Source organism: Eublepharis macularius, chromosome 2 (genome assembly GCF_028583425.1).
Source record: "Eublepharis macularius isolate TG4126 chromosome 2, MPM_Emac_v1.0, whole genome shotgun sequence".
NCBI classification, from domain to species: Eukaryota; Metazoa; Chordata; class Lepidosauria; order Squamata; family Eublepharidae; genus Eublepharis; species Eublepharis macularius.
In genome coordinates, this window is record NC_072791.1 from 25,195,284 (window position 1) to 25,217,815 (window position 22,532).

The following is a 22,532-nucleotide window of genomic DNA, read 5'->3' on the forward strand; positions in this document are numbered from 1 at the left end:
CCCCCCCTCCTCTGTGGCCCGGGCGCCCCCGGTTTCTGAGGATAGGCCCGATGGAATTGTCGGACTAGACGGGGGGCATGAATGTTCACAGCCGGCTCCCATAAGCGGTCTTCCGGTCCATACCCCTTCCAGTCCACCAAGTACTGCACTTGCCCCCGCCGGCGACGGGAGTCCAGGATCTGGGCGACCTCATATTCTTCTTGCCCCTCAATGGTAATCGGAGGCGGAGGAGGTGGTGGCCCGGGATGGTGCAGGTCTGGGGGTGACGCCGGGACTAGAAGGGACCGATGAAACACGGGATGGATCGGGAGGGTCGGTGGTAGTTGCAGGCGGCAGGCTACGGGGTTCACCTGGTCGGTGATCACGAAGGGTCCAAGGAACCGAGCATCCAGCTTTTTGGAGGGCCGTTGGCTGCGGATATGGCGGGTGGATAACCAGACCTGGTCACCTACGGACAGGGGAACACCAGGTTGCCGTTTCCGATTTGCAGCTCCCTTGTAGTTTTCCTTGGCAAGCTGGAGTTGCTCCCGCAACAGCTCATGCATGGATTGAAGTTCCTGGAGGCGATCGTCCGCAGCTGGGATTCCTGAAGAGGGTGCGGTGCTAGGAAAGAAGCGAGGGTGATGGCCATAGTTAGCCATAAAGGGGGTCTGTTGGGTGGAGGAGTGCACTGCATTGTTATATGCGAACTCGGCCAAAGGCAGTAGGGCTAGCCAGTCATCCTGTTGATGGTTTGTATAGCATCTCAGATACTGCTCCAGGGTTGCATTGGTGCGTTCCGTTTGCCTGTCGGACTGGGGATGATGTGCTGAGGATAAGTGGACTTGGGTGCCAAGAAGGGAGTGCAGTGCCCGCCAAAACCTAGAGGTGAATTGAACTCCCCGATCGGAAATTACATGGTCCGGTCGCCCGTGAAGTCGAAAGACATGCTGAAGGTACAGGTGTGCAGTGTCCTGAGCGGTGGGGGGTCCAGAACAGGGAATGAAATGGGCCATTTTTGTGAATAAGTCCACCACCACCAGGATGCAGGTATGGCCTTTGGAGCAGGGCAGATCTGTAATGGTGTGGGTAGCGGATGCAGAAGGCCGGAGGGTTTGCCAGGGGAATCCTTGGCCCGCCTACACGTCTCACAGGCTGCCACGTACCGGGCCACATCTGATTGCACCCGGGGCCACCAGAAGTCACGGGTCAAGAGATGGGTTGTCTTGTGGCGACCGAAGTGCCCAGCGGGTCTGGAATCATGGACCAGTTGCAGGACTTTCGTTCGCAGCGGGCCAGGTGGTACATAAATTCGGCCTCGATGGGTCAGTAGCCCCTCTTCCTCGGCGAAGCCATCCGCCTGGAGCTGGTGCGGCTCCCGGACCTTCTGGAGGTATTTCTGGGCAACTGGGTCCAGTACCTGTTGAGCCAGTATCTCCTCAACCAGCCCCTGGGAGGATTGCGCGGCAGCGAAAGTTTCGGGAGCCAGGATAGTAGTTAGAGGCTCTTCCCAGCCTGGGGATGAGTTGTACTCTGGTTTCCGGGACAGAGCATCGGCTTTCTTATTCTGGGAACTGGGGACATACGTGATCCTGAAGTCAAAGCGGGAGAAGAACAATGACCAGCGGATCTGCCTCTGGTTGAGGCGGCGGGCGGTTTGGAGATGTTCAAGGTTCCGGTGATCAGTGAGCACTCGGACAGGGTGTTGAGCCCCCTCCAGATGGTGCCGCCAAACCTCGAAGGCTGCCTTTATTGCCAGCAGCTCCCGCTCCCAGATGGTATAGTTCCTTTCTGCAGGGGTAAGCTGGCGAGAGTAGTAGGCACAGGGTTGGGGGACGCTGGAGGAGGTTGCGCGTTGTGAGAGCACCGCTCCGATGGCAGTGCTGGAGGCGTCCGCCTCAACTACGAAGGGTAGCTGGGGATCTGGGTATCGGAGTACCGGTTGTGTGATGAAGCGTGCCTTCAAGGTCTGGAATGCCTCATTGGCTTCCGGTGTCCAATGGAAGGGTTCTCAAGGCCGGAGAAGCCGGGTAAGGGGAACAGCTATGGATGCAAACTGGGGGATGAACTGCCGATAGTAGTTGGCAAACCCCAGAAATCGTTGCACATCCTTCCGTGAGCGGGGGGGTTGCCAGGTCTGTACCGCTTCGACCTTAGCTGGGTCCATTTGGATACCCCGGGGCGAGATCACATGGCCGAGGAATTCTACGGCAGGCAGGTGGAATGCACATTTTTCCAGCTTGGCAAACAGGCCGTGCTGCCGGAGTCTTTGCAGCACCATGCGCACGTGCTGGGGGTGTCGAGCCGGGTTCCGGGAATAAATTAATATATCATCCAAGTAAATGATGACGAACTGATCCAGCAGGTCACGAAAGATATCATTCATAAACCTCTGAAACACCGAGGGCGCGTTAGTCAGGCCAAAGGGCATTACCATGTACTCGTATTGTCCATACCTGGTACTAAAGGCAGTTTTCCACTCATCGCCTTCCCGGATGCGCACCAGGTTGTAGGCTCCCCGAAGATCCAGCTTGGTGTAGATCTGGGCTCCCTTAACTTGCTCCAGGAGGTCGGAGGTCAGTGGCAGTGGATACCGGTCTCGGACAGAGATTTTGTTCAGGGTCCGGTAGTCATTGCAGAGCCGGAGTTCTCCACTTTTCTTTTTAACAAAGAGGACTGGGGCAGAGGTGGGCGAGGTGGAGGGGCGGATGAATCCTCGACGCAGATTGGTTGTGAGGAAGTCCCGGAGTGCGGCCAGCTCAGGCTCTGATAACGAGTACAGGCGTCCCACTGGCAGGGGGGCGCCGGGGATTAAGTCAATAGCACAGTCATACGGCCGATGCGGGGGGAGTTGGTCTGCCCCTTTTTCCTCAAACACATCTGCAAAATCTGCATATATCTCCGGTAGTGCAAAGGCCCCTTGTGCAGCGGCTGCAATTGGACCCGTGCGTTTATTTTCATGTGGGCAGGGTGTCCGGAAGCGAAGGTCCTGCTGGCCCCACCGAATAACTGGATCATGGCAACAGAGCCAGGAGAGCCCCAGGACCAGCGGAAAGTGGGGGATGCCCACAACATCGAAGCAGAGCTGCTCACGGTGATGCTGGATCTGCAAGAGAAGGTCCTGGGTTTCCTTGACCACTGGCCCAGAACGCAGAGGCCGCCCATCAATGGCCTCCACTACGGTGGGGGTCTTCTTTGCCCACAAGGGAATCCTGTGCTGTGCGGCAAACTTGATATCCATGAAGCAGCGGGATGCCCCTGAATCTACCATGGCATACACAAATAGGCATCGGCCGTCGGGCAGGCACAGCTTTACAGGCACCAGGAATGGTTCGGGATGGTCACAGGAGGCATTGGCTGTTCCAACAAGTTGTTTAGCAGGAGTCCGCTCCAGAGCTAAAGCTGGGGCCCTCCTTTTTGCGGGGCAGTCATTGGCATAGTGGCCCACCCCACCACAGTACCAGCAGAGGTTGTGGGTGTGACGCCGCTCCTTCTCCTCAGGAGGCAAATGGGTACAAGGCATGCTCGAGGGTGCTAGTTCTGCTGCCTTGGCAGGTGAGGCCTGGGGCGGAGGACAGCTTAGCACACGGGCTTGTCTCCGGTTCTCTAGCCGCCCATCGATTCGCAAGCACAGGAGAATGAGCGCTTGTAGTTCTCTCGGTCGTTCGGATCGGGCCACTTCATCCAATACCTCCTCAGATAGGCCCTCCAGGTACTGGTCGGCGAGGGCAGCTTCGTTCCAGCCCAGGTCCTGGGCCAGTAACTGGAATTCAGTGGTGTATTGGGCCACAGTCCCATTCCCCTGGGTGAGGGCACGTATTCTTTGGTTTGCTTTGATGGCCTTCAGGGGGTTCGCAAAGGCGGCAGAAATGTGGGCCACAAAGTTTGGGAAATCCCCTAGCAGTGGGGATTTGGCCAGTAACAAGGGTGTGGCCCATCTTGCCGCCTGCCCCTTTAACAGGCTGAGGATAAAGCCGACCTTGCTTTTATCTGTGGGAAAGTCTCTGGCCCGGAGTTCAATATATAGCTGGCAGCGGACAAGAAATGCTGGGAATTCCTCCACATCGCCCTCAAAACTGTCAGGAAGCTTCACTGGGCATTTAGCAGGCGGCAGTGCAGCAGGGGCAGCAAGTAGGGTGGCAATCTGCTGCTGCAAAGTCACCAGTGCTTGAGTCAATTGCAGTACCTGATCCTGCAGCAGAGCCAGGCTCCCCAGGGTGGGCATCGCCGTGTCCATGCTGGGAAGTTTTGTGGTGGAAGCAATCTGTCATGGGCTGGGCCCGCCCAAGCTGGGAGTCCAGGTACTAGCACGAAGCCAAGGGGTGTTCAAAAGTCACAAGCCAGGTCCAGTCCGTAGTCAGAGCACAAGGTTAATGCCAGGGTTGCCTCCAGGATCCAAAAAGCCAAGCCAAGTCCAGTCCGTAAGTCAGAGCACGAGGGTATCCAGTCAAGGTGCAGGCAAGAGCAAGACACAAGGTACCAGGGAGTGGTTGCAGGTAGTTGACACGTTGCTTCCACGCCTGGCAGTTGCTCCTGACTGGCTTTTATAGCCAGGCGTGATTTTCAGCCAGCTGCTGGGGCTCCATCCTGATGCTACTCATCATCACTCTCCAGCAGCTGGCGTTGGCTCAGGAGACGAGCACTGCGCCGTCTCTCCTGCAGTTCCAGTCTCTGGCGCTGCCTGCGGCGCTCTCTAGGTGTGGGTGAGCCTGGGGGGGGTGGAAGCCCCTGGCTGGGCTTCCCCTGTGGTGCTGGCAGTCCCTGACTGAGCCTCCCCTGTGGAAGTTCCTGGCTGAGCTTCCCCTGTGGTATTGGGGCTAGAGGGTGCTGGTGTCTCAGCTGCTAGCTGTGAGCCTTGATCAGCCAGCAGCTGCTGCTCATGATTGCTGGCTTCTGCTGAGTCAGGGCTAGGGCTGGCTACACAGAACTCTTCTTCTCCTGAGGAGTCCTGGCTGGCTACACGAGGCTCCTCTCCTCCAGAGGAGACCTCACTCTCAGACTGGGCTATGACACCCGGGGCCTTCATGTCCCGGAGGGGGACAGCTTCGGGGTACCGGGTCGCGTAGTCCATCAGGACCAGGATGTAACGGGCTCCTCTCGGGGTCCGGGGGAACGGGCCGACGAAGTCCATGGCGATCCGGGAGAAAGGTTCCTCGATGATGGGCAGGGGGGCCAGCGGGGCCCGGGCCGGATGGCGGGTGGCTTGGCGCTGGCAAAGAGGGCACGCCTGACAATATCGCCTGACCTCCTTGGCCAGCCCAGGCCAGAAGAAATGGGCTTCGATCCGGGCCATAGTAGCATGGGTGCCTTGGTGACCTCCCCAGGGATGATCGTGGGCTGCTTTGAGGACTTCTGGGCGGTAGGCGGCCGGGACCAACAGCTGGGCTACTTCTCCCTGCTCTCCCTTCACCAGGTGGTACCAGCGCCCCCCTTGACGGACGACCCGTGGCAGCCGCCCCTCCCGCCGAGGGTCGAGGACCTGCCCCCTCACTTACCGCGGTCAACCGGCGCAGGCCCTCCAGCGAGGGGTCTTCGGCCTGGGCAGCAGCGAACCGGGGCTCCGTCCCCCAACCCCGGCGGAGTTGGGCCAGGGCCCCCCCATCTTCCCCTTCTTCCAAGGGCTCCCCGGCATCTCCCCTGTCGTCCCCGGCCAGGGCTTCTCCCGCCCCTTCCTGGTCGGGGGGGATGGCGGTCCTCATGGCAAGACGGAAATGGGGGGAATCTCTTCCGAGGAGGACCGGGTAGGGCAGGGCTTGTACGTGGGCCAGGGGTGTCTCGCAGGTTCAGTCGCGGTAGGTCACGGGGGCCAGGACGACTGGGCACTCTTCCACATGGTTGTGTACGCAGGCGATAATGGCTTGGCGGACCACCGGCAGGTCGGGGGGCAACAGGTGGGAGTGGATCATCGACACAGAGCTGCCACTGTCGAGGAGCGCCGTCAGCCTCCTCCCCATCACGGACACCAGGACGAGCATGGGGGGAGGTCGGGGGGCCCGGGCGGTCGCGGGCAGGGCGGTATCCCATCCCCAGTCGCATTCCATGAGGGGGCACTCCCTCTTCCAGTGTCCCCGTTGCCCGCAGGTGAAACACGGTCCCTTGTCTCCCGGCTCGCGGACCGGGCCGGCCGGCTTAGGCGAGGGGGTCACTGGCAGCGGTAGGGCCAGCTGGGGTCCCGGCGGGGTTCCCCCGGCCGCCCGGCCCAGTGGGGTGGGGGCGGGCGGACGCGGACCCGGCCGGGCCCGTCCCCCCTTTCCGCCCGCGCCGACGCTCCCGTTGTTGCTGGGGCGGGGTTCTGGCTTCGGGGGTTCCCGGGCCTCCACGGCCATCACATTCTCCCACAACACGGTGGCCTCCTTCAAGGTGGCGGGCTTGTTGTATGCCACCCAGTTCCAGGCTCGAGCGGGGATCACGTTCAACAACTGCTCGAGAACCACCTGGTCCGCGATCCTCCGGCCCTCATCCGACGTGGGTTTCAGCCACCGGTAGGCGGCATCCTGGAGCTTAGCCACCAGGGTGCGAGGCCGGTCTGTTTTCTGGAAGGCGATGGTCCGGAACTTTTGTCTGTAAGTCTCCGGGGTGATCTCGTAGCGGTCCAATATAGCCTCCTTAAGTTTGGCGTAGTCGGCGCTCTCTGCCTTGGGGAGGGCCATCAGAGTGGCCTGCGCCTCCCCTGTAAGGTAGGGCCCCACGATGAAGGCCCACTGTGCCGGCGCCCATCCCACCGCCTCTGCGGTGCGCTTGAAGGCCTCCAGGAACGCGTCCACGTCGTCCTCGGGGCCCAGCTTAGCAAGTTGGAATGGCGGGCTGGGGTTGGGCCTGGCGCCAGCACCGGCTCCCGCGCCGGCCAGCGCCTGTTGGAGGTCTCTGATGAGGGTCGCCTGGGCATCCTGCTGCTGGCGGGCCAATGCGGCTTGCGCGTCCAGCTGCTGCTGAGCCACCTCTTTCAGCAACTGCCCCTGGTGCTCGGTCAGCCACTGGCCAAATTGCGCGAGGTCCATGGCGGAGCTGGCAGCCTCCACGGAGGGCTCGGCGCTTCCTGCCTTCAGTACCGCCGGGCGTAGAAGAGGCCGGGTGCTGCGGGGTGGGGAGGTGCGGGCATGGGTGCCTCACGGGGCTGCTAGTGCCTGCATTCTCCACCAGTTTGTGAGGCCCCGTCCCGCCGACCGCGCCCTCCCCTCATCCTGCCGTCCTCCGTGTCGCCACCAGGGGGAGGTGCAGGAGCTCCCTCCACCTCAGACTGGTTAGGGGCAGTGGTTCTGGCACCAAGCTCTGCCTCCTAGCCGCTGTCCTGGAAGCCTCTCCCCCTCTCTCTCAGCCATGCTTTCCAGTCAGCCCTCTCCTCCCCGGCGTCATTGGGAGCTCCTCTTTTATAGTTCCCCTGGTGGTCCCACCCCTGACCCTACACCAATCCCCTCCCCCGGTGCAGCTGTCTCCTGTCCCGTCACCCGGCCGCTCCCTCCCGATTGGCCCCAGCCTCCTTCTGTCAGCAGCGGCAGCGGTGGCGGGTCCCGGTGCTCCGGCGGCGGTGGCGGGCCGTGTTGCTCCGCCGTCCGCGGCGGCGGGCCGTGCTGCTCCGGCAGCGTCGGCGGGCCCCGCAGCTCTGACCGCCGCGGCGCCAACGTCGGGCCGGGCCACCCCGGCAGCCGCGGTGGCGGCGGCAGGCCTTGCCGCTCCGGCGGCCGTGGCGGCGGGCCCCGTCGCCCCGGCGGCCGCGCCGGCTTCCGCGGACCCCGCCGCGCTGGTGAAGGTGCGCCCAGGACTTCCCAGGCTGCGGCCGGCCTCGGGCTCGCTACCCCGGGCCCCGAGGTGAGTGGGGGCTGCTGGCGGGGGTCTGGGGGATGGTGGCGGGGTTCCGGGGGGTCGGGTGGTGGGGCTGGGTGGGCCCAGTCCAGGACGGGCGGGGCCCGCCCTGGACAGCCAGTTTGGGTCCTCGTTGGGATGAAAAGTGTGGTATAAATAAAGTAAATAAATCTATTGATTTTCTATTAATTTCCATCTGCCCCTACTTACCTTGACTATCTTTGTTCAGACATCTGGATTACAAACTCAAGGGCTTCACTTATAATTAATCAGTGGTTGTCATTGTTCCTACCAGTGGTTTAACCAAGCAAATAGCACTTAATTAATGCAGGAACTCTAGTAATCACACACACACACACACACACAAACATATACATATATTGATATATATATATATGTATATATACGTGTATATATATATCTATATATATCTATATATATATATATCTATATATCTCAATAGAGAGCCAGTTTGGTGTAGTAGTTAAGAGCATGGGACTCTAATCTGGAGAAGCGGGCTCTGGGAGAGAGCAGGAAGGGGAGCTGTTGCTGCTGCCACCGCCATGGTGAGTTTTGCCATTTCTTAACTGTTTTAACTTTTCTTAACTGCTGGGGAGAATTGGCTGAGTTGCTACTGTGTGGGAGGAGAAAGTCTGAGGAGTGAGGAACTGCTGTTTCTGTTTGTGTGTTGCCTGGGCTGTAGCTGAGTGTAGCTGACTGCAGGAGCTGATTGTTGCTGACTGGAAGTGTGTGTGCTGCCTGGGGCTCACTGCTGGCCCCGCTGTCTTTGAATCTGAATTTGTAAGGCTGCACCTTGCTAAAGGGCTCTTGGCCTGGGGATCTTAGCCTGAGTGTCTTAGCCTGGGGGCTCTGAAAGAAGCCAAGGAAGGACCCAAGGGGCAAGGACCTAGTCTCCTAGTGTTCCCAATAAGGTAAGTAGACTTTCCCCAAGGAGAGCCACATAAATATGTAGAGTATTAAAAGGGGAATATATATATTTATATAAAAAATAAGATTAAAAAAAGAAGAAGAAATTATGAAGTTATTATGCCAGCAGGGGTTTGGGGGCTATCCCATGTTTTGCACTGAGTCTCACATGTATGACTATCTGCCTCCTGGGCAGAAGTCTTGGAGGGGTGCTCGGTGCAAGGAGCTCCTGGTTCTCAGGGTGCGAGCTTGCACCCTTGAGGCTGAGGTGGCTGACCTGGAGAAGCAGACAGTCAGTCAGACATGTGGAGAAGACTCTCAGGGACCTGTTACATGAATCCCACTCTGCGAATGGCAGCCCCACCGCTGCCAGGGAGCATGAGGGTCGAGAGGAGACAGGGCACCATGCTGAGGGTAAGGGGAACATGCCCTCTGGAGGGACCTCTTCTTCAGTTGGTGAAGTTTTGACCATGAAAGCTTGTGCTAGAAGTAGTAGTAGTAGTAATAGTAGTAAAATTTATTGCAAACAGCCAAATGCTGTTATAATCTTAAACTAAAAAGTACTACATAAAATTCTAATATTAACAAAAATAGAAACAATAAAAGCTGATCAAAAAGGTTACAATTTCCAAGCTCTACAAGAATGCCAAATTGAACTCCAAGCAGAGGTTTGGCACAGATTCTTTTAGCAGCCACGGCATACAGGGGTACCACGCAAGTGAGGTACTAATCAACAGCAGGTAAAAGCAAAATTATTTCCTCCACTACTAAATACAGATTTAGGTTAGCCAAGATACTGGTGAGGAATTTGGCTCTAGATTCCTAATGAAAGAGACAAAATTAGACCTAATGGGGGCACCAAAAATACAGGTGTTTGCATGTATTGACCTGATAACAGGGTCGCTAGCATTGCTTGAAAGCGAATGGCCGTAAAAGCAATTGTGAGTTTGTAGAAGGCACTGTAGCATAGTGGTTAAGTGGCTCGGCCAGTTTGACTCCTACTACTGCCATGAACTATGCAGGTGGCCTTGGGCAAGCCGCTCATCTCAGCCTCAGCTATATTGTGGGGATAATAACACTGAGTTTGGTTGTTGGGTGTTTTCCGGGCTATATTGCCGTGGTCTTGGCATTGTAGTTCCTGACGTTTCGCCAGCAGCTGTGGCTGGCATCTTCAGAGGTGTAGCACCAAAAGACAGAGATCTCTCAGTGTCACAGTGTGGAAAAGATGTAGGTCATTTGTATCTACCTACATCTTTTCCACACTGTGACACTGAGAGATCTCTGTCTTTTGGTGCTACACCTCTGAAGATGCCAGCCACAGCTGCTGGCGAAACGTCAGGAACTACAATGCCAAGACCACGGCAATATAGCCCGGAAAACACCCAACAACCATCGTTCTCCGGCCGTGAAAGCCTTCGACAATACAACACTGAGTTTATTCACCGCTCTAAGTGTGGCACTAATCTGTCCAGAAGGATGATAGATAAATAACCACACTGTTATTATTATGCTGGACAGATAGGAATGTGTTCTGATGCAATCCCTCTTAATCAATCCAATGGGATAATTAGGAACTGGATACTTTATGCTAAAGTTAATTTTGTTAGATTTTAAGGTGCTACTAGACTCCAGTGTGATTTTGCTACAAAAGAAAAACACAGATACGCTTCCGGAACTAGCCCAGAATTGTTGGCAAGAATCCCAGCAGCCAGCAACTATAGTCTCCTAGGTACTGGCTGGTGCTTCACTGCCTACCCCTTATTTAGCTAGGCAAGTTGAGTGTTGCTTTGTGTTCTGCACTTCCTTTACACACAAACCCACACTTTACAGTGTCATTGTAAGCAGGTCTACACAAAAACTAACTCAAGTCTACTCAGTAGAGGTTATTTCCAGGAAAGGGTTTAAGAAAGGGTTTTTTTATACTGGCAGTATAGAAAACAGTTTAACATCTGAGTGTCAATATCAACATCTGGAAATTGCATTCATGGGCGTCTCACTGCATTTGTGCATAGCAGGAAACCATGCACAGGGGTGAGGGCGCAGTTTTGCTGGGTGCATGTACTCCTGTATGACTGTCATGCAAAATTGAGTATTTCCTGCATGATTCCAGATGGGTAGCCGTTTCAGTCTGCATCAGCAGAAGAAAACCAGAATCCAGTGGCACCTTAAAGATCAACAAAATGTATCCCCTCTTTATTTAGTCCCACTCAAGTTGCAATACATTGGCTAGAGTTTAACATGCTGCTAGACCCCTATTTTATTTCTTACATAGAAATCCTTTCCACGTACAACACCGACTTCAGCCAGAACTCAGCTGCCATCCACTGAAGGGGCAAAAATGTTAAGGGGGAAATGTGAAGGAAGCTTCTCCGGCTTTCCTTATTTTGTTTCAGCTGCCGACAGAGCAATTGTAAAGTCTTTATTGCCTACAGCAAAAGACGCGGGGGTCGTTTGGCTTCCAACTCAAGGCACGGCGCCTCTCTTCCAGTTCCAGCCCAGGACGCCCCTTTATATGAGAAGCAACCAGAGACTTGCAAAACGCACTCTTGACTGTCTGTCATTCCGCGCTTATTAGACGGATTTCATGTAACGGGGGGCCGGGCGGGCAGGGGCTCTTGCAATGTATCACCCTGCCCTGAGTTTCGCCGGTCTCCACAGCCCTGCCGAACTCTTACCTGGCCCTCGGGGCGCCGGGGATATGATCATATTTCAGGTGGACGTATTTGATGTAGCAGCAATAAAGGCCGAAGGCCAGAAGGGCCACCGCCAGCGAGAGGCGCAGCAGACCCCAGATAGCCTCCAGCGCGCTCATGTCGGCCATGTGCTCGCCGCGCCCTCGACCGTCGCGCTACTGCTCAGACCTCGCCGCTCCGCCTTAGAATCGTTCGACGTGATACCTGAGTCCTGTAGGTGGGGCCGAGCCTTATTGGGGGGCCGGAAACATCGCTTAAAGAGGCCGCGCTGGGAATCTCGAAAGTGGATCGACTCCCTTGGCTTCTTTAAAGGGAGGCCGCATCCATGCGTCTTGCGGAAAAATAACGCGGCAGAGCCGCATCTTCGTTCTAGCCGGAGTTTCTTTTGCGCATAAACGCCAAAAATTAGATGGCAACTGAAACGCTGAAGAATGGTTCAGTAAACGGAACCCGTGCACAGTTTTTTCCGTTTCCAGATCTTCCTTTTCATGAATTTGCTTCCTTCGCTTTTTTCTGCCCCAACAAACTTAATTCTCCTTTGGTTGCGCTGAACAGGTGTTAAAAATAGCCTTTCCTAACAAAGGAGAGAGGTCTAATTTAAGCTGCTAGGGGCCATAGTTTTAAAATCCAAAGGGCTTCCTTTTTTTAGTACACTCCTTCCAAACTTTTCTGAAGCTGCCCCACAATTTGTAAACGTGACTATGAAAACAATTATGAAAATGTGTACCTATCATACGATTTTGGATAAACAATCATGACAGATTGGTACTATACCTATACAGCAATTTATATATATCGTTTTAATTAAGAATTTTTAAACAATATAAAAAGGGGGGGGAAGGGAAAAAAGGAACGGGAATATATAGAAAGATATAGGAATTATCTCCAATTTTCTCTGTGAAAGATATATAGTTATTATATATTATACACTCACTCTAAAATTAGCATAAAAATATTTCTCCTTTCCCTCAAAAAAATTTTTCCGCCACTTTGTCTTCAAAAGCACAAATCATCCGTTCATTTCTTTCCATTTCCTGCAAAAAGTTTATAAGGGGTTTCCAGGTAACAGTAAATTCAGATAATGTCTAAAGTTTAGAAAATGTCTAATGTTCATCATTCACGTATAATTCTGATTCAAATACCGTCATGGATTGATCAAATCTGTACAGTCTTTTATCAGTTTTAAATCTAACAATTGCACCTAGAAAAACCATTGACAATTCTATCCTTGTGAATTTAAAAACTCTCTCAATTTCATTTTATATTCATTTTGTTGAAAATCTAATATGCTACGATACGTTAACCATGTGCGTTTGGTTATCATTTTCTGTCTCTCTCTCTATAAATCTCTTTTCTATTTGTATCATATATGGCCAGAACATGAATTTTATGGGCTCACTGCTCCCCAGTGGAAACCGCCATAAGCATGTATAGTACTTCACATGCCCATGTTTCCATACACTTGTATGTGCAACACATTTACAGAAGTTTTTGTGCCATCTTAATATGGCACAGATTGAACTGTCTTTCAGTAACATTAGTTTTTGCTGAATTATTGGGGCCGTCTTTGTTAGCCCTTTCCAGTTTAATCAACTCAGTGTTTAATTCATACCGCAAACCCTCTTAATCCCAGTGCAAATTCCATTATGATACATTTCAGTCTTAATTCATCTATGAAATACACTTTAGCGTTTTCTTGTCGCAATTCCAAACTGTTGTCATCAATATTGTTCTCAATCTCTTTCAAAAGCAAGAGGGTTGCGTAGCTTCAGTCTGCATACAACGTTATCTAATGGCCTCAGTGTTCCAGTGTCCAAAATTTTAAAGCTCTGTGGTGGGACCAGCTGGAATTCAAACCTCTGCAGAAATTTAGCCATCAACACTTTAGCCTCCATCTGTAAGTAAAAAAATCAAAAGACATAGTGAGAGTTGACCAAAGTAGTTTTCATACAGGAGCACACAGACATTTCTGTTCATTCACAACATGGGACAAAGTGGGGTCAGGGCCAAACTGCTCACCAGTCAGCCAAGGTAGATCGGCCTGGTACCTCCTGCTAGAGGAATCCTCCTTTTCGGGGTCCATTTGCTCCCCAAAAGATCTACAGCCTTGTCAGTGGCAGCATCTGCCCTTTTTAATGTGGTTCAGAATTTCAATACTTTCCATACTTTTGCCTCAGGAATAAGCCATCCAACAAATTTCCCAGGATCATCTTGATTTCTTTTCAGTGGCATCCTCCAGAAGATGATGCCAGCCTCATTAAAACCTTATGTGCCTGGCCTGCTGTCCTTTCCACCACCAAATCTCCTTTTACTTCAGGCTGGAGAAAAGGATGAGCAGTTCTGGCAAAAGGGACCAGCAGAGCGGGAGATGTAACAGCTGCATTTCAAAGCACCCTGGGCTTTAAAAAAAGACAGGGACCACCATCAGGAAAGACTAGACAACCCTAATGGATTTGGGGCAGATAGGATCACAACAGAAGTAGGGTGCTGCTTTTGAAAAAAATCCCCATGAGGCATATTGCTTTAGAAAAGAAATCGAAGCCTCTTTATTGTAAGGAGACAGAAAAGTGCTGTACTGAGACAAGAAAGCAAGAAAAATGAGGTGAGGATGGAGAGAGATTGCAGACAGCGCATCCTGCCCTCGTGTTAGTTACAGAGAGAAGCACAAAGAGAAGAAGTGAGACGGAAGGAAGAAATCCCTACGAGTAGCATTCTGGGTAACAAAGATAGAGCAGCAGAGCGGACAAGAGGAAGGATACAGGAACTGACCTTTCTAACCTTGCTAGCTCTTCTGCACCCTCTGAAGCACAGGTGTGCTCTGTACCAAGGAGCATTGCACAGTCCTCCACTTTCCGACAATGTTGACTAGCTTACCTGTGCAAATGTCTGCCCAATGCAGGAACGAGGCCCCAAGGAAAATGGGAAGTAGGAATAGTACGGCCTGAAAATAAATTCAAGACACCAACCTTTTTACTGGTTTTGTGTAAGCAAGATACACGCCCTCAAAAGTAATCATTGCAAACCCAACTCAGCTGCTTTAGGTCTGCTCTGTAAAAAAGAACCCTATCTCTATGATCATGCCTCAGTTTCTTTACAGTAGGGACAATATTAACAGTTCAAGAACTGAGCTTAATCAATTTACTGCATAATACTTCTAACTTCTCCCACCAGCTGTTAGCAAGCGATAATGCTTGTTTCCATCCTATGATTTCTGCATTTCAACCTGCTGTTAAAGGCCAGATTTTTCCTTCCAATTTAGCATCCCTAAGAAGTGTTATAAGAACAAGTTGTTTAACGGTACCTGATGTTCCTCTAGTGGTCATCTGTGTAGTCACCCTACTATGCAGCATTGTGTCTTCTCACTCAGTTCTTCCTTAAAGCAATAAAGCGCACAAAAACTCACACCTCTGGGAGGGAAGGAAGGTGGATTGCGTAACACCACAGATGACCACTCTAGTAACACCAGTGACACGCCAACAACCTCTTCCTCGTTTTCTTCATCGCTATCTCTGTGTAGGCAAACGACTGGGAGATTTTCGGTGGCCTTGAAGTGAGAACATGTGAAGTCAGGAGAAGAAGGAATTTAGATCTGATCCGCCAAGGGTGATATATTAGGTTTGGTCCAGACATGTAAGGCATGGTGCTTCATGGGAGAGAAGAGAGCATGTTACAGCCTAAGTTCCTGCCACAGATGTATGCACCAGTAGTGTATGCACCACTCCCATGAACGCTCAGATAAGTGGCGCACAATGCCATCCTAAGCATAGTTTCGCTCTTCTAAACCTGTAGATTTCAGTGTCTGCTTTAGAAGGCACGGATAGTGTCCTCAAGCCTTTGTTTATCAATAAATAAGAATGAACACTACAGTGGCAACCATCAGTGATGTGTGTCACTTAATAAATGTACAATACAGCACCACAGAATAATTACCTCACCCACCTACTCTTCCTACTCGGAGGATGGACTGCTGCCACATCGTACTCTGGCCCCTGAGGGAGGGGGAAGAGCAAGTGGCTTCCTCTTGACCGAGGAAGTTTACTTTGTGAGTCCCTGCTCCTTTCTCCCTTGCCTCCAAGCCATTGGCCACTTTCCCCTTCCAGTCTCCCTGGTTTCTGCCTCTCTCCTCTTTCCAAAGATAGACTCCACCTCCTCTAATTGCTCCCCACCTCCTTCTCCCACTCTCTCTCATTCCTCCTCTTTCCCTTTGCTTTCTCCTCCTATCTGCTTCCTTCCCTCCACCACATCCCATAGGCATGCCCACATTCACATGCAGTCATGAGGCTGGAGAGCTGAATGCCTGGCTACCATTAGCCAGCTGGAACAAAGAAGAGGCCATCACACTTTCCAGGGCTACTGGTGACTTCAACAATAGCCTCACCTAAACTCACCCTGCCTTGACCACCTTCCCAGCCTTGGTGAATGGCTAGGTCCATGATGGGCATTGGGTCCCATTCCTTCCATTCCACAGAGCCTCCCAGAAGCATTGGACTGGTGACTGTAGCAAACAGGAGGCTGGACTACTTGGAATTTTGGACTGATCCAGCAGGGCTCTTTTCATGTTCTTAAGTTTCTAATGCTCTGACCTGAATAGCCCAGGTGAGACTCATCTCGAAAGACCTCAGAAGCTAGGCAGGGTCTACCTTGGTTAGTAATTGCATGGGAGACCTCCAGTGGAGACCAGGGTTGCAGAGGCAGGCAATGGCAAACCTCTCTTAGTCTCTATGATCATGTCTCAGTTTCTTTACAGTAGGGACAATATTAACAGTTCAAGAACTGAATTTAATTGATTTACTGCATAATACTTGAAACTTCTCCCACCAGCTGTTAGCAAGCGATAATGCTTGTTTCCATCCTATGATTTCTGCATTTCAACCTGCTGTTAAAGGCCAGCTTTTTTAGTAAAAAAAGAGTTATCAAGAGTTATTCATGCACATTTTTTTTTAAAGAAGACAATCTGCACAACTCAGCCTGCCTTTTAGAGTGGGGAGAAGGGGGTCAGATGTGTGGCAAACGTGGAAATTTTTTAAAAGGTATTGTGCTAGACATGGGCATGAGTCGAAATACGAATAAAATTGCATGACAATCAGGCCGATTCATGTATCACGAAAATGTATTTCGTGGGGCCGTGCTTTTGACAAAATCCACGACTTTGGGGGCCGATTCTGTCGATTCATGAATGCTTCCATTGATTCCCTAGGCAACATAGGCCCAGAATGTCTGCAGACCTTTTGTTGCCGTGGAAACCCCAATCTTAGCCCACATAACCTTGATGGCCAGCTCTCCCTGCCAAACTGAGAGCTGAGCAATGTGGGTCTGTACAAGTTTATCTGAGAACTGTAGTTGGAGATTCCCTCCCCTCTCTGTTTCCCTTCTCTGTTTTCAATAACTGGGTGGTGGAATAGCGGTGGCGGCAACAGCCTTAGCAGCTCCTTCTGCTGCTGCTCACTGCTTCAGAAACCCTTCCCTGACTCTCTACCTCCCATCCTCCTACTGCTGTCTCCCCACCCCCAAGCTCCCCAGAACGGATCCCGAGTGGATTAGCTTTTCCTTTCAGAACTTGGAGGTGGCAGGGAGAGGCATGTCAAAGCAGCAGAAGAATGGGAAGGAAAAGCCAACAAAGAGAACCTGAAGAGAAGAAAACCCAAGCAGATCCGCTCCGCTTGACTTTTCTTCCAGCAGCGGCAGAAAGCAGGAGGGAAAAGCAAAGAGAGCCTGAACAGAGCTACTTGGAGGGTGGCTGGAGGAGAGCCTGCTGAAGTCTCCCTGCAAGTTTGGTATCTCTAGGTACAAAGGGGGCCATTGTAGGGCCCCGGGATCTGACAAATCATGAATCTAACGAATTGTTTCATGAAACGAGACAATTTCATAAAAGTTCATGGTTTGTATTTCGTGGAATGCGACGAACCACGAAATTCAGGGTTCTTTTTTCCACGTTTTGTGTTTAGCTCTATATTGTGCTATTTCTATGCAGCATTACTCATTTTCTCAAAATAAAAAAAAATAAAACAAGATACGCAGAGAATCCTGAGGGTCATGTAAGAACACATTGAGAGTTAAAAGGAAACTACAGCTAACAGTCAAGAGAAAACTGATTACCCTGGACTATCTGGATTAGAATACAGCATGCTCCTTGGGTTCAAAACAGTGGGTTGCAAGGGTCATTTCGTAGTAAGAGAGCCGCAGGAACTCATTAGCAAAACTCATTAGCATATGCCACACCCCTTGGCATCACCAAAAGTGATTCATTAGAATAACTGATTTGCATAAGCCACACCCCCTGACATCACCTATCCTGGCTGTTTTGGACCCAATCCTGGCCATTCAGGGCTGAAACTCGGCCCAAAATGACAAAAAGGGGCTGAAATTGGCCAAAATGGGGACAAAATGGTCAGGATTGGGCTGCTGCTGAATAGGAGAGTGATCCACCACTCATCAGAGGCCCAATCCTGGCTTTTTCAGGACCAATTTTGGCTGTTTTGGGCCCAATCCTGGCCATTTTAGGCCCAAAATGGCAGAAAGTGGCCATTTTGAGCTCTTTGAGCCCGGATCAGGACCGAAATAGCTGGGACCAGGTTTGTGCCAGGCAGGGGATGGTTCCCCCACCCAGCACTGTCCCAATCCAAGCCGCAAGAGGCCCAAAATGGCCGGAAATCAGGTGGGCGGGGCCACTTGACGTGATCTTTTTGGAGAAGTACTGGAACTGTGTTCCTACACGTTCCCCCTCGAAATGAGCCCTGGTGGGTTGGATGCATCCAGCTTTTCTGCAGGAAGAAGGGGTCATGTGACCACCAAAAACGGTATGCTGAGTATCAGTGAACCTACATATACAAAAGCCACGCAAGCTGTGGCAAGGAGGGGAACTGAATGAAACGGAACAGAAAAACTAGCTGAATTCAAACCACTGTTTTATGAATGCTTGGGAAATGTGTACAAGAGGGCTGTGGGTTCTAGCCATGGCAGTGGTGAAATCTCTAAAAACTATTGGAGCTGTGGAATGAAGAAGAGGGCAACCAAGGTGAATAAGAGGTCGAGGCTGGCTTGTCGATTCGGCCCACAGGCCATGGTGGACTCCGGAGCTGGCCTCATGGCCAGCCAGCACTGCTGCAGCCTGTACAGCCAGTCTTGCCAGCCTGCTGGCTGGTAGAGACAGCACAAGACCTACACAGCCTGTCCTCCTGGTCTGCTGGCCAGTCGAGGCGGCCTGCGTGGCCCATCCTCCCGACCTGCTGGCTGGTCAAAGTAGCACATAGCCCACAGCGGCCTCTGGAGCCAGCCCCACGGCCAGCCAGCTCCACTGCAGCCAGCGTGGGTGTTCCTCCGGGCCTGCAAGCGGTGGTGAGTATCCCCCTCCCCCAGTATCTGTGTTTTGTTGGCTTTGTTCTCTGAGCTCTGTCTAGAAAAGCTCTACCACTGTGTGTTATGTCCCCCCTCCCCAGCTGTACAGTGTGCACTTGCAACATTAATTTTTAAAAGTCTGTGTTTTCCTGGCTTGGTTCTCTGTGGTGAGCTCTGATCTGTCTAGAAAAGCATTATAGAAGCACACATGTTCTTGTCTCAGTTGGGAAATACCTGGAGATTTTAGGAGAGGAGCCAGAGGGGTCGGTGTTGCCTTCTGACACACTTCTGGTGATGCCAGGGGGCTTGGCACATGCAAATCAGTTATGCTAATGACACATTTCTGGTGATCTCAAGGGGCGTGGCATATGCTAAGGAGTTATGCTAATGAGTTCCTGCAGTTCTTTTTCTACAAAATGACCCGTGCTTATAGTGCTTTTAATGGTTTTATGTACAATCATATAAAGTCATGTTTTATTGTATTTTAAATGATGTGATCTGCCCTGAGCCCGGCTGGCAGGGAGGGTGGAATAATAAATAAATACTCCTTTACTGAGCAAGACATTAAATTGTGTAATTTGCTGCCTGTGGATGTATTGATGGGCATCAGCATAAAACACTTTAAAAGGGCTTTAGAAAGATTCACGGAGGACAGGCTGATCAATATCACTAGCCAAGGAGACCAAAAGGAACCTCCAAATTCAGAGACAACAAACTTCTGAGTACTCAAGCAAGAAGACAGCTTCGAGAGTAAAGCCCTGGCCTCTATGCCCAGTTTGTGGGTCCTCCAGGGTATCTGCTTGGCATCTACGTGAAACAGGATGCTGGACCACTCGTCTGATTCAGCAGGGTTCTTCTTATGTTCTTATGACTGGCTGAGTGCACTAAGGTCACAGACTGGCAGAACACACAGAATTAAAGCAATATCATAGTCAATGAATGTGTAAAAAAGGTAAGCACCGAGTCATCACTGACCCATGGGGGCATGTCGCATCACAATGTTTTCTTGGCAGACTTTTTACGGGGTGGTTTGCCATTGCCTCCCCCAGTTATCTATACTTTACCCCCAGGAATCTGGGTACTCATTTTACTGACCTCGGAAGAATGGAAGGCTGAGTCAAGCTTGAGCCAGCTACCTGAACCCAGCTTCCGCCACCCAGCTTCCGCCGGGATCGAATTCACCACTGCGCCACAGGACTCTTGTCAATGAATGTGTAAGTGCACCATCTTGAGCAATACAAAAACCATTCTACTATTTGCTCTGTTCACTCAACAGTCAGAAGTCTTTACAAGGTTTCCACATGAGGATCGTTGCCCCTCTCTTTTATCATTCTCTACCACAGCTAAAAAGTTCTAGGATACCCTCGATCTAAAAATTACAAAAAGCATCCTGCTTCAGTTCTCATTTAGAAACTCACTTTGTTATTCTTACAAGCAGTGTTACGGTATAGCAAAGTGGACTCAGAGTAGCTCTGAATCTCCCCTGACCTAATTTGTCAGCTGTACCTGTGATAAATAGTGGAGTTTGCCAAGATCTTCATAGTTAACGTCTCTCTTTATTGCTGAACTACAATACTGACGAAGTTAAAAAAAGAGGGGAATGCAATCAAGCAAGCAGGTAACCCACTTCACCCACTTCGCCACAATTTCAGGTTGCCGTCCCAGCTCCATGATGGCAAAGGACAACTGATTGGCAGTGGTTTCATGACCTGTAGGATGGAGATTCTAGTTAGGTGGGGAAAGAAGACGGGAACAATGCAAAAATCTAAGTTGCCTTTGGCAACAAAAATGAACACCAAAAACCAGCTTTAAACTTGGTAACTTTTTAAAAGCACTGATTCCATGGACCTAGCAGCCTCACATCAAGTAAATTGCAACTGCATGTGAGGTTTCATTCTCTGGTTCTTTCATGCCCATAAAATTCTGACCTCCATCAGTGACAGGCTAAGTCTCAGTGAGAGAGCTTTTGGAAATAGCAGTGTGACCCGGAGCCCGGAGAACTGGCTGCCCTTGTGTCACGAACACAACAGAGCGGCTTGCAGGTCCCAGCTCAGCTTCTCCCTCTCCCACTTGGAGGCCTTGGGCCTTACAGGGACTTTTCCTGTGAGCCTGCATTTCCCAGACGCCCTCAACCCTGGGTTGAGGGAAAATACTGTTGTGGGTCCCCAGCTGGGTGCTGGGAAGCCCCCTTAACTGTGCCCCCCCACTCAGCTGGCTGGCAGGGGAGCAAATGGAGGGGAATGGGGAGGCTTACTGGGTTGCAGCAGGCTCTTTCCAGGAAACATTGTGGCATTGCTGGTGATGTGACAGCGTCACTTCCTGTACATCCCAAAGTGACATCATCATGTTTGAGCGGCAATGGGTAATGGAACTTGCCAGTGGGAGTGCTGACAAGCCGTGCAAAGAAATCTCCCAGGGCACTTTCAAGAAGGCCCTGACCTGGATAGCCCAGGTAAGCCTGATCTCCTCAGATCTCAGAAGCTAAGCAGGGTCGGCCTTGGTTAGTAACTGGATGGGAGCTTTCCAATGAAGACCAGGGTTGCAGAGGTAGGCAATGACAAGCCACCTCTCTTAGTCTCTTGCCATGAACACCCCACTAGGAGCTGCCATAAGTTAGCTATGACTTCAGGGCACTCTCTACCAGCACACTTTCATGAAGGCCAAATACCCAGGTTGTGAAAGGAAGAGGTCACTGGCAGTCTGCATCAATCCCAAAAGAGTTTTCGTTTAAGGGGTGCTGTCTCTTTAGGACTCTTACAAGGGAGTTGTAGGCATATACTGCCCTGCTAAAAGACTAACTGTCAGGAAATTAGAGGAGTCATGTGGGTGCTTGTTTAAAAAGGTGTCCCCTCCCAGGAACTGGGGTTTCCAGTTCTCCCTGAAAAACCAGCAGGAGTGTTCTCCCCTCCCCTAACCCTGCCTCCCCAGGCAACACCTCCAAATCTCCAGTAATTTCCCAACATGGAGTTCACAACCTTATCACAAATAATTCCATGATTTGTTAACTTGTGAAGGCATGTGTTTTGTACATGCCCATTGTATCTTTACAGGGGGATGTCGTGGGAATTTTAAAGTTTGGCTCTGAAAGACCCAGGCCGCTAACAGCTTTCCATCTAAACTTATGAGAAGCGCTCCTTTACACCCCCCACCCTCCTTTCTCTTTTCGTAACTTTCAATTCCTCTATCTCCTACACAAAGCAGGCGGCTAAGGAATGTGCTACATTCAACACACTTTAAAAAGCAAGGGCCTTTGCCTCTTGCCTGTAAAGATAAGCCAGCATCTGCTCAGCCAGAAGCCACTCTGCTTTTTGCTGAACACACTAAAAGAATTCCTGAGAACACTCTGCCCCGCAGAGAAGCCAGAAAAGTAAACAGGTACTTTCTGTAGCCCTGAATCGGGTCCACTAGCCAATGGGATCGCTCCAGGAGTGACGACACACAGCCCATTGGCCTACTATAAAATAAGGCTACAAGCCTTTGCAGAGGGACTGGGACCGGGTTGACGCGCTAGCCAAGTGGCTAGGGAGGGTCCCTTTTAGAGAACCTCTCTGCTTGGCTCCAGACTCAGTCCAGGGGACACTTATGTTTTATTTGATTATCTTTAGGATTAAGTTTCTTAGAGTATAAGTTTGCCTGTATCCTTTTAGTGTAAGTGTTAAGTGATACTCTGATTTAGAATATGGATGTTTCACTGTATTCTAATTCAGGAGCACAGAAGTTATGTTGCAAGCTGTATTTCAGAGTGTGTCCCATTTGTAGAAATTTGCTTTGTGTTGGTTGTTGTGGGTTTTCCGGGCT

The 22,532-nt window shown here is 51.4% G+C and overlaps 1 protein-coding gene across 1 annotated transcript in view; it reads right to left on the minus strand.

The window, feature by feature from the left end:
- Window positions 1-11,518, minus strand: part of LOC129324066 (cholesterol 24-hydroxylase-like) — a 54,923-nt gene extending 43,405 nt beyond the window's left edge. Inside the window, exon 1 of the mRNA XM_054971053.1 lies at window positions 11,382-11,518. Within this exon, the coding sequence (XP_054827028.1) occupies window positions 11,382-11,518 (137 nt within the window). The remainder of the gene's footprint in view (window positions 1-11,381) is intronic.
- Window positions 11,519-22,532: the final 11,014 nt, after the last annotated feature.